The sequence below is a fragment of the Procambarus clarkii genome, chromosome 4, assembly GCF_040958095.1.
Source record: "Procambarus clarkii isolate CNS0578487 chromosome 4, FALCON_Pclarkii_2.0, whole genome shotgun sequence".
Taxonomy (NCBI): Eukaryota; Metazoa; Arthropoda; class Malacostraca; order Decapoda; family Cambaridae; genus Procambarus; species Procambarus clarkii.
The window spans coordinates 41197818-41211072 of record NC_091153.1 but is presented as its reverse complement, the minus strand read 5'-3'; the positions used below and the strand labels follow the sequence as shown (position 1 = coordinate 41211072).

The window sequence follows — 13255 nt, the reverse complement described above, 5'->3', positions numbered from 1 at the left end:
TTTTTTTGGCAGATTTATTTACAGATTTCAAACTATTCTCTTTTCTCTTCATCTATTTAGGTTGTATTGATGAATGAGGACCAGATGAGGACCAGATGAGGACCTTATCACTTATACAGTTTAGGGGCAATAAAGTTGCTGCAATATATATAGTACTGTATATATATGTTTCGTTATAAGAACATGAGAATAAAGGTAACTGCAGAAGGCCGATTGTCCCATACAAGGCAGCTCTTATTTATATCCACCCAATTTCATTTATATACATGTCTAATCTAACATTAGACAGTTAACACTTTTCTGAGAACTTCACTTGGATTTACGGGCGGTTTAGTTAAGCGCTTGTCGGATCACGACGTAAATTTACGGTCCGTGTTATAGTGGGTATATACTACTCGATCGACTTGGGGTTTGTATAAATATGTTTGCCATTAAATTTTCGTTTTCTCTAATAGGCACAGTGCCTATTTGAGAAAACGGCAATGTATTGTAACTTAGAGGAGAGACTATCGAGTTGGTGACACACCGAGGGTAATCGCCCACTCCACACACTCTTGTGTTGGCCGCGATCATGATTCTACATTTATATGCATATGTCTGTGTAGAGAATTTTATTCCGAATACTATACAAACAAAAAAAACGGTGTGAAACAAGTATAAACTTGAAAAACATGAGCAAAGTAAAAACTTTTTACGCTCACGGGTACAAACACGCGTAAGATTTTATTCGCCGCAAATTTATTTGACGCTCTGTTGGCCAATTCTACCCATGTTCTTATAGAACTTTCTATTGCGAACACATTGCTATAAAAATGAAATATGTAGCTCCAGAAATAATGTCAGGACAGTGAAATAAGTATAAACTTTCAAAGCGCTGCATCACAACAGTGTCGGCGCTGCTGAAATCACGGCTAACGCTTCGCCCAGTTCCCACACTCGTGCGGAACATAATTAGACATTGATAGGCATATGTCTGGGTGGGGAATTTTATTGCGAGTTCAGTGATATCAAAATAAGTGCTGTAGGATGACTGAGAGGCTGGCAACAAACGAAAGAGTATGAACATTTACTTCCTGTTTGGGTGTCACGGAGAGTCATCTTCGTGTTTATTTACTTCGTGGTGGGATAGCAAATGCTTTGGTGACATTTTATGCATATGATCTTGTAGAGAATTTTATTGCCAACGCATTGATACCAAAATGAAAAACGTAGCTAGAGAATTGATGTTAGGAGCGTGAAAAGATTACACACTTTTTTGTGTTTACGCTTGAGCGCCCAGAACGCAGTGCGCACCAGGCGCTTTTTTTTTTTCACGAGTGCCGCGCGCACTAAAGTGTTATGGGGCCCAGTGTCTGTTTTACAGTTATCCCCAACATATCCTTATACTGTATTCTGTGTTTTAGGGGGTTATTTTTCTTGACTTCATTTCAACGCATATTGAACTACAACTTTCACATACTCGAGTACAAATGCCAAGCAATGTTTATCAAAACATACAAGAAAATTCATTAATTAGAACTACCCATATTCATTGTCATTAACTTCAACTTCAATTATCTCTAAAATAGGAATTTCAGCTTGGAAACCTGATAAAAAATTCAGTTTCTGACCAATTCTCACCATTTTTACATACAGTATTATGTGCAAAGTTCTTAGTTCTAAGGTCTCATTAACTTTGTTTAGTCATAAAGCCATAACGTTTGGTTATAAATTTTTTACAAATAAATTTGGCGCACATTTGGATGGCCACATTGAAAAAATGTTTTAAAGTAAACTATACTCTCAAACAATATTTTATAAATAAAACATGAACGTTATATGCCATTCCGAGACCAACTGCTAATAAAAACACCAATTAGAGACATTTTAAGATTTTTAGAAATAATTTGAAATTGTGAATTTTTTCTTTTTCATTTTTTTTGTTACCATTATTTCTGTTCATAGTATTATGTTGATCCATTAGAAAAAGTTGGAACATTTACCATAAATACATTATTCAGAAAAAATTTTAGTGTGTTTGAGGAAGTTTCGGTGCATCCTCACTGTGCCCCTTAAAACTCTTTGTTTAGCTAATGTTTACACAGTTTTAATGCACAAATATGTAATTTTAAAACACTGATTGTAATCATGATATATATGTGCTCCAGCCTACAGTTTAGACCTATTGTCTTGTGTATGACCCTCTGTCCTGTGTGACAGTGAATACCAGCATTATCCTCACTCTATCTATCGCCCACGCCACGCGCGCACCGCAGACTTTGATGTTATGGGGCTAATGGTGCGGGCGAGCGTGCAGCGACGCCTAAATGTGTACAGTATACAGTTTTCTCACCTTAATTCTTGTGCTACGTCGTTCGTTTTGGTATCATTGTGTTCGTAATTAAATTCCCTGCAGATGTATATGTATATAATGTCCAAAAGCCTGGCAAGACTCTCCACAGCAAAACCTAAAGTTACACGTGAACGAGCACCAATTTGCACACCACAACCTAATGTGTATACTCGTTCAGTTCGATAACATCAATTTTCATGTTATATCGCTCATTTTGGTATCAAATTGTTCGCAATATAAAGGCGTGCATTTTAAAACTAGTCTCATAATAATAGAGCAATAACTGGAATTTTAACAAATATTTTAATTTTGGATGCTCATCGTCAAAATTATTTATGTTTCCAGTGTTCTGACATCAATTTTCATGTTACATCACTCGTTTTGGTATCAAATTGTTCTCAATATAAAGGCACGCATTTTAAAACTAGTCCCATAATAATAGCACAATAAATAGAATTTTAACACATTTTAAAATTTAAAATTTAGTCCCAAAAACGTATTTATAATCTTTCAAGTGTTCTGACATCAAGTTTCGTGTTACATCTTTCATTTTGGAATCAAATTGTTCGCATTCTAAAGGCGCTTATTTTGAAACTATCCCGAGGTCGATCGGATAAAAAATTATTTTTATACAAATATTTTTGTAGTGGACGCGAGTCCTGTTCACGGCTAGGAGTCAAGAGAAAAAAATGGACGTGATCGGTGTCCAAAGCGAGCGATAGTGTTAAGACTTAATTGAAATCCTCAGATTAGGCAAAATTGTAATTAAATTTTGTCAATAAAGATGTTAATAATAATACATAGTTAGAAGGAAAGATTTGCAATTATCAGAACAACATATTCCTGTATTTAGGGTATTTCTGCAGTTTCTTGCATTGTTATATCTGCATGTTCCATTAGTTCTTCCTGATAGCCCATATTGACACACACACCCCCATGCAAAATATCGGCAGGTTATCAGATTACGTCCGTGCTTTGTTGTATTATCATGGTTCAGCTGCACTACACTACAAAGATGGCTCTTTGCTGATAGCTTTAGGAGGGGATCTTGCAGATTTGTGTTGTTGATCACTAACTTCCTCTTGTAATGGGTCTCTTTGTCCGTCTGGATCTGTGGCCGCACCTTACCTTGAAGTTACCTTGAAGTGTTTCTGGGGCTTGGCATCCCCGTGGCCTGGTCATCGACTAGGCCTCCTCGTTGCTGGACTGGTCAACCAGGCTGTTTGATGCGGCTGCTCACAGCCTGATGCACCTTGTTCATTAATCGGTCCCAATAACTTAGATATTTGATTTAGTGGATTCGGCCAACCAAACATCTTTGCATATCCTCCAGATCAGCAATTTCTCTAACTTTGAATGGGGCTGTTAGTGTGCAACAATATTTCACCCCTGAAAACAAGTATCATTGGTCTGGATCTCTCTCTCTCTCTCTCTCTCTCTTTTTCTTAAAGGTTCTTATTATCCAACCTATCATTTTTCTTGTAGTTATGACAGCTTTCTTATTAACGTTATTGTATTCTTCAATATTAAGCTCTTCTGATATTACCCCCAAATCCTTTATTGTTTTTCTTTTAAAAGTGCAATTTGACTGCATTTTATATTTATATTTTGTGGTTTCCATTTCAATATTTTTGTTTTGTTTTTAATTGTGCAGTAGATGGAACTTATCTTCATTAAAACATTATTTTCTTTAGCCCATTTGTGACCTGATTAACATCAGACGGAGGTTTGCAATGCCCTCTATATTGTCCACTTTAATGAAAATCCTAAAGTCATCTGCAAAGGATGATACTGCACTCTAGTCTACATCCTTGTCCCTGTCCAATATGAGGATGAGAAAAAGGATTGAAGCAAGCATAGTATCCTGGGGAAATTGAACATTTTCCAGTGGATGATTGAGATTTTATTAAATTGACTATTACACCTTTGGTTACGTTCATTAGATTGTTGAAGATCCATCTCCCTACTTTATCATCAATTCCTTTAGTGCACATTTTATGTGCACTAACACCATGGTTATATTTGTCGCAAGCTTTTGTGAAATTTGTACATATTGCATCAGCAGTTTGATTGTCTTCCATGGGATCTGAGACCATACTGAATGTATCATAGTGGTCTAGTTATTGTCAGGGGTAAAAGCACCTTGTTCTGAACCCGTGTTGTCCAGGGTTATGTAGACGCTGAGATTGTGTGTTTTGTAATTTTAATTTTTAGCACTTTTTCAGGGGTTTTATGATGTATGATAGAACTCTCGGTCAATAGTTTTTTTTTTTTTTTTAATCAGCATTGCTACCTCGTGTGGAGTGGTGCGATCTCCACTGTTTTAAGAACTGTATATCAGGGATAGCACCAGTATCTAGTCTCTGTCTCCAAAAGATGCTTATTGCCTGTGCGAGGAATCTGAGCCAGGTGCAGAAAGCATGGGCATGCTGTGTACGACAGTGATGTACACATCTAGCACATGGTACGATGTTGGTGTCACATTTACAAAGAATTCGTTTGGATCATCATTCATCAGCAATGTGTTTAGGGGTTCACCAAAAATAGAATTACACTGTAGCTGGTAATCAAGCTACAAGTAAGCTTATCAAGCTAGGTAAGCCTCAGTATTTCACTCATTTCTTTGTTGACATCTGTGAAAGTTCCATCACCCTTGCGCACGGACCCAATCTAGTTTTTGTCCGAGATTTTGCATAGGAGAAAAAGTATTCAACAACTCATTGTAATTCAGTTAAGCAATTAAATATGGTAAATAGGAAAAATTAAGAAACTACAAAAAATGCTAATGATGTATGTAATGAGAATGAGAAAATAGAGAAAATAGGAGTGTGTTTATTATCATTTAACTCGATGAGTAGTAGTTACCATGGGAAGGAGGTTGCTGCGGGGTTCGATGTGAAGAGGACAGCTGACCCTCAGGTGGGACGTACTCCAGCGAGACCCCCAACTGCTGCAGCTGATCCTCAGAACACAACTTGCCATACAGGAGGTTTGGACGACCCCCATACCCTCCTCCCATGTCACCTGCAATAGAAGAAAGTTATTAGTGTACAGTACTGATATTATCAATGGAAACATATAGTGGCAAATAAAGAGTTGTTAGAACAATACACATCTGCTCAACAATTATATATTGTATAAACCATTAATGAATTTATAGTGGCATACAGCTACAACATCTACTCTGCCCAGTACAACAAAGTAAATGCCTTTAGCACCTGCACCAGCGGATACAAAACAAATTCTGTGAACTCTCTGAATATAGTCCAATAACATACTAAAACATGGATAATATATGATGTGGTCATATAACAGCACTACCAATAACAGGTTGCCAGTATACAGCCACCAAAACCCAGTACAGGTACTGAATCTCAAGCCAATTAACAATGCCACCAATTCATGCCAACACACAATGCTACCCATGTCCAACAGCCTGGTTGATCAGTCCAGCAACCAGGAGGCCTGGTCGACAACCGGGACGCGGGGACGCTGAGCCCCGGAAGCACCTCAAGGTAACCTCAAGGTAAGGTACCTTGCATATGTCGACCAAACCACACACTAGAACGTGAAGGGATGACGATGTTTCGTCCCTTCATTATCACAATCGACTTGAGAATGGTCCAGGACGGACCGAAACATCGTCGTCCCTTCACTTTCTAGTGTGTGGTTTAGTCAACATATTTCAGCCACGTTATTGCGACTCCTCGTCTGCCTACCTTGCATATTAATATTCAGTTTTAACAGTGTTTCTCAAGAAAAGACACACCAAACATTTGGGTGCCTGATACCTGTCGATTTGCTTTGCCTGTTGTTGGTTCCTGGAATCAAAGTCCCGTGGCCTAGTCTCTGACTAGACCACCTCGCTGGTGGTCTAGTCATCTAGGCTGTTGGATGCACCTGCTCAGAGCCTCACATATGAATCACAACCTGGTTGATCAGGTATCCTTTGAGTTTATCTGAGTGTTTGTGTTAGTTGAATAGTGTTTATCGAGGTCTCTTTTGAACACCATAAGAGGATGGCCAGTTATGTTTCTATGCATTGAGGGAGTGTTTTGAAAAGTCTAAAGGATATGGAAATAAAGATGTCTGAAGACCTGACATTTAGTGAGTGAGCACAACCAAACAAATACAGCATCAGCCAGAAAGATGACAGGATGGATTATGAGAATATATTCAAATCCAAGCATTCCACCATAATTTTCATACTAATCAAATCACTGGTGCTGTCTCTCCTTGAATGCACTCACTTTCCCCTTTAAGAGCAGGAGAGATTGCTGAAATAGAGGGATTATAGAAAACGTATGGCTCACAACACGATACAGCACCCAAATTATTTGGGGCTGTTTCAAAGCTCTCAATATGTATTCTATATAGTGGGGATGAGAGAAGGGAACTATCAGTAGAAAGTGTGAAGCCATTTCGATTATATAGCATTTGGAAGGGATCAGGATAAGGATTTGGGATGGGATGGGGGAAAAGAATGGTGGCCAACCACTTGGGCTGGATTTTAGAGCGACTGTCACACTTCATGCGAGTTGCCGTTCAATCTCCAACTGTCCACTATAGTTCCGGCAATATTTCTTATAATCACTGGGATGATGTTGAACAACCGTGGACTTCTGATGCTCATACAGTGTTGTTCTCCGATTGTGCCTATGGCACCTCTGTCCTTCACTGGTTCTATTCTGTGTTTCATTCCATATCGTTCATTCCAGTTTGTTATTACTGCATTTTACTGTGTAAATTTGGGACCTGGTCCACCAATATTTTCCATGTATATACAGTATTATTTGATCTATCTATCTATCTATCTCTACCTATCTCTCTCACTCTCTAGAAAGTAGATGAGAGAGAGAGAGAGAGTACATTTGGAGAGCTTTGAGACAATCCCAATAGTTTAGGTGCTTTATAGTGTCTATATATACTGTATATGAAGAAGGAATACAGAATATTATGAACATGTTTGCTGATGATACCAAGCTACTAGGAAAGACAAGAAACTTAAGACAATCGTCATGCCCTGACCTGGACAAAAGTGTACTGAGCAACACTTGGCGAATTTAATATGAATAAATACCATGTTATCGAATGTGGGATAGAAAATAGGCCCCCACACAACCTACAAATGATGTGGAAAAGCTTTAAAGAATTTTTATAGAAAGTTATAGGAGTGGTTCTGGATAATAACACTGTCACCTAAGGATCACACAAAGAACATTGTGCAAGGAGCTTATGCTATGCTTTCCAATAGCACAGAAAGGTCCAAAGGTCTTTGTGAGACCAAAGTGAGATATGCAGCAGTTGTATGGTGCCCATATCTCAAGAAGCATATCATTACTCGAGAAAAGATGCAGAGACATGAAGCTAAATAGCTTCAGGAACTGAAAAACAAGGGCAACGAGGAGAGGCTAGAGGCATTAAATATACTAAAGCTAGAAGATAGAAGAAAATATGGTGACATGATCACTACGTGCAAAACAGTAACAGAAATGAACAAAATACAAAAAAGAATCATTGAAAACAGCAACTTCAAGAACAAGAGGACAAAGGTTCAAACTAAGGACACGAAGGAAAGGACACTAAGGAAACGAAGCTGCCAAAAAACATTAGGAAGTTAACTTTTAGCAGAGTGGTAGACAGCTGGAACAAGAAAGAAGGCGGTGGATGTCAAAACCGTCAGTAATTTCAAGGCGTCATATGACAGAGTACCGAGAAGACAGGACATCATAAGCGAAGCTCACGTCTTGTAACTGCGCTTAGGTATTTACCAGTCGTATACTTGACCTCCAGCACTGGCATATTCCTCACTGCAGTATGTAATAAAGTCTACTGATCAGCCTTGGTTTGGATATCACAGCAGATGGCAGCCGAGGCCACAAACAAGGCTTGGCACAGATTTAAAAGCCATCCCTTGACTCATAACAGGAACAGTCAAAGACACTCTTGTCATATGATGAAAGAGGTTTAAAAGTAGGCTATCATATTATTATCAATGGGCCACAGATAATAATATGATGTTTAATGAAAATAAGTTCATGCTCCTGCACTATGGAAAGAAAATATATAAAATAAGGAAACCATATTTAAAACAGAATCAAATCACACAATAGAACGAAAAAGCAATGTAAATGATCTAGGAGTAATCACGTCGGAAGACCTCACCCTTACCGAACACAATAAAGTAACCATCACGACTGCAAGAAAAATGGTAGGTTGGATAACAAGGACTTTCCAAACAGGAGATGCAATACCAATGATGGTACTTTTCAAGATACTGTACTAGTTAAGCTAGAATCCACTCAGTAAAACATCTAAACTACTGGGACCGACTAAAGAGCCTAAATCTGTATTCGCTTGAGCGCAGGCAGGAAAGATACACTAATAATTTACACATGGAAAATATTAGAGGGGCTGGTTCCAAACCTGCACACAGAAATAACATCACATGAGACCAGAAGACATGACAGCATTTGCAGAATACCCCCATTTAAGAGGTGCAACAAGTACTCTGAGAGAGAACTCTATCAACATCAGAGGCCCGCGACTGTTCAACACGCTTCCACTACACATAAGGAACATAACTGGCCGACCCCTCACAGTCTTCAAGAGAGAACTATCAACTTCAGAGGCCCGAGACTGTTCAACACGCTTCCCCTACACATAAGGGACATAACTGGCCAACCCCTCACAGTGTTCAAGAGAGAACTGGATAAGCACCTCCAAAGAATACCTGATCACCCAAGCTGTGATTCATACGTCAGGCTGAACAGCCTGGTTAGCCAGACGACCAACCCAGAGGTCTGGTCAGAGACTGGGGCCGCCGGGCCTTACATCCCCGGAACGTCACAAGGTACACACAAGGTAGGTAAGAAGCTAGATGGGAATCAGAAACGCGAAGAAAACTTGCACCCAGAAGAGTTGGATCCAAAATCTGATGTCCCTCCTTAACAGCCCATCCTCCAAAAATGGGGAGGTAAATGTAACAGCACAAGTGCAATTATATACTATTTATAGCAGTCAGGAATTGTACTTATTTTCATTTAGTATTAAACTGTACTGTCAATTAGGAGGATGGATTGCTCCTTAAAGATCAGCAGTGATATTCATCTAAGGACACAATCCCGCCTCTAAACCGGGCAGATTAAACTGTTGCAACTAGCAATCAGGAGAAGGCTAGTTGCCACTTCTATTGGCAACCCCATCAACCAGGTAAGTTCCTGATCTTCAATGACAACCTCCACATCGTGTTCCAAGTACTGTGTCAAAGTTGATTGAAATTGCTTTACAACAAGTCAAGCTTGGCTCTGGACTGGGCTTGGTGAGTAGAATAACTCCCAGGTATCAAATAGGTATCAGGCTGAAGTTCTCCATCTCCATAAAACGCTCAACAAATATTAGGCAGTGGGGCCAGATAAGGTCACCCCAAGACTACTACTGTATGCAGCTGTGTTGACCTGTTGGCTCCACCTCTCACATGCCTCTACCAACTATGCTTAGCTCAAGTACTAGGAGCTGTACAAAAGTACCAAGTACAAAAAGTACAAAAAAAAAAGAGCTGTTCAGTGGTTAATAACTAAAGACCAGTGTCACTGCTTTCAGTTATTGGCAAAATTCTTAAACATTAATCTCTTGGCAAATGATAAAAAAAATTTACCATCATCTCTTAAATTATGTGAGATGGTTTTAGAAAAGAACGCTCTGATGCTGCTGCTTTCTTGCTAAATCTCTCCGTAAAGTGGGATCAGTCACTGAATGACTCCAAGATCAGCTGTATTGTTGCTCTGGATAAAACAGATGCCCTTGATCAGGTCTGATACTCTGGATTAGCAGCCAAGCTTCAAGCACTTGGCATCACAGGCCCCATTGTAGATCTAAAAAAAAAAAGACTACCTTCAAGAATGGAATCTGAGAGTCGTCGTCAATGGAATCTGAAAGCCACTCAATTGGTGCCAGCATACCGCAGGGTAATGTGCTTGGCCCTCTGAGTGTGTGAGTGTGATCATTGGAATGTCCATTTCAATGATCTACTTCATTTCATTCCTGAAGCTCAAGCCTATGCTGATGGCTGCACTCTAACCCATACATACTGAAAGAAATTCCAAGTGTTACAAGACTCATTAATCATTAACTTTCAGTGCTTTCTACCTAGTGAAGGAGATGGCAGGTCACATGTGTGGCTGAGAAAACACAGGCAATGATGATAACTAGACTGCACACTGCAAATTGGACAGGTTTGCAAATGTGGAAAAAACTTGAGTTCACAGGTAAAATTAACACCTTGGAAATGAAGGATGAGGTTCAAATCTTCAATGACAATAAAAAGCCACATGCCTAACTTAGCCCAAAAGGCAGGAAACTTAACAGCTCTGCAGTGCATCTCCCAGCTTGACAGCAGGGGGCTGCAAAACCTCATATGAGGCACAAGTTTGCTCCCATCTAGGGTATGCACCTTCTCCTGGATTACCTGCCCCCCTTTTGGACAAGGGTCCATCCTATTCCTTATATGACTGTTACTCCTCTTGCTCCAAGCAACAGCCTAGTGGACCAAACTCTCAGAAAGTCAAGCCTGGCCTCGGGCCGGGTTTCGTGAGTAGAAGAACACCCAAAACCCCATCAACCAGTATCAAGCAGGTACTCGAGATAAATAAAGTTTATTCCTAATGATGCATATAATATGCTCACGAAGGGAGGGAGCCGGTCGGCCAAGCGGACAGCACACTGGACACGTGATCCTGGGTTCGATCCTGGGCGCCAGCGAGAAACAATGGCCAGAGTTTATTTCACCCTATGCCCCTGTTACCTAGCAGTAAAATAGGTACCTGGGAGTTAGTCAGCTGTCACGGGCTGCTTCCTGGGGGTGGAGGCCTGGTCAAGGACTGGGCCGCGGGGACACTAAAGCCTTGAAATCATCTCAAGATAACCTCAAGATGAAATAAATGGGTCTCTAGGAGTAGGCTTCAACTGAGCTGAGGAAGGAACATAGCTCTTGCTTGCAGTTTTACCAGGTTCCTTATATGATAGTTAATTACTGTATATGATGGTTAATTAGTTTCAAAGAATATTCACATGAAATAAATGAATCTCTAGGAACAGGCTTCCGATGAGCTGAGGTAGGACACAGTTCTTGCTTGCAGTTTCACTAGATGCATCCCTGATCGATCCTAGTTTTAAATATATATAATATTAAAATTTTATTATATATATATATATATATATTATATATATATATATATATATATATATATATATATATGTCGTACCTACTAGCCAGAACGCACTTTTTGGCCTACTATTCAAGGCCCGATTTGCCTAATAAGCCAAGTTTTCGTGAATTAATATATTTTTTCAATTTTTTTTCTTATGAAATGATAAAGCTACCCATTTCATTATGTATGAGGTCAATTTTTTTTTATTGTAGTTAAAATTAACGTAGATATATGACCGAACCTAACCAACCCTACTTAACCTAACCTAACCTATCTTCATAGGTTAGGTTGGGTTAGGTTGCCGAAAAAGGTAGGTTAGGTTAGGTAGTCGAAAAAACATTAATTCATGAAAACTTGGCTTATTAGGCAAATCGGGCCTTGCATAGTAGGCTGAGAAGTGCGTTCTGGCTATTAGGTACGACATTATATATATATATATATATATATATATATATATATATATATATATATATATATATATATATATATATATATATATATATATATATATGTCGTACCTAGTAGCCAGAACTCACTTCTATGCCTACTATGCAAGGCCCGATTTGCCTAATAAGCCAAGTTTTCATGAATTAATTGTTTTTCGACTACCTAACCTACCTAACCTAACCTAACGTTTTCGGCTACCTAACCTAACCTAACCTATAAAGATAGGTTAGGTTAGGTTAGGTTAGGTAGGGTTGGTTAGGTTCGGTCATATATCTACGTTAATTTTAACTCCAATAAAAAAAAATTGACCTCATACATAATGAAATGGGTAGCTTTATCATTTCATAAGAAAAAATTAGAGAAAATATATTAATTCAGGAAAACTTGGCTTATTAGGCAAATTTGGTCTTGCATATTAGGCTGAGAAGTGCGTTCTGGCTACTAGGTACGACATATATATATTATATATATATATATATATATATATATATATATATATATATATATATATATATATTATATATATATATATATATATATATATATATATATATATATATATATATATATATATATATTATATATATATATATTATATATATATATATATATATATATATATATATATATATATATATATATATATATATATATATATTATATATATATTATATATATATATATTATATATATATATATATATATATATATTATATATATATATATATATATATATTATATATATATATATATATATATTATATATATATATATATTATATATATATATATATATATATTATATATATATATATATATATATATATATATATATATATTTATATATATATATATATATATAATATATATATATATATATATATATATATATATATATATATATATATATATATATATATATTACAGAGATAGAGACAGTAAGAGAGTAACAGAAAAAAACTGACAGAGAGAGGGAGTCAGTGAGTGGGTGGGTGGGTGCATGAGTGTGGGTGAGAAACGAAAGAGGATAAAGGATGAGATAATAAAAAAGGATTAGAGGTAAAAGAATTGAAAACAGAAGAGTACAGAAAAGAGGATAGAAGAGGACAGAAATGAAGAGGAAATAAAAAGAGGATGGAGGAGAGGAGAAGATAAGAGAAAATAAGAGAGAAGAGAGAGAGAGAGTAGTGAGGAGAGTAACGGGTGCCGGGGCTTGGCTCCTACCCCTTGTAAAAAATCAATAGCCTGGTCATCAGCTGTGGCCACAA

General features: G+C 37.7%; 1 protein-coding gene across 1 annotated transcript in view; it reads right to left on the bottom strand.

Annotated features, from left to right (window-relative positions):
* LOC123750599 (serine/threonine-protein kinase minibrain) overlaps window positions 1-13255 on the bottom strand; it is a 156497-nt gene that overhangs the window by 68510 nt on the left and 74732 nt on the right. Inside the window, 1 exon segment of the mRNA XM_069333700.1 lies at window positions 5198-5356. Within this exon segment, the coding sequence (XP_069189801.1) occupies window positions 5198-5356 (159 nt within the window).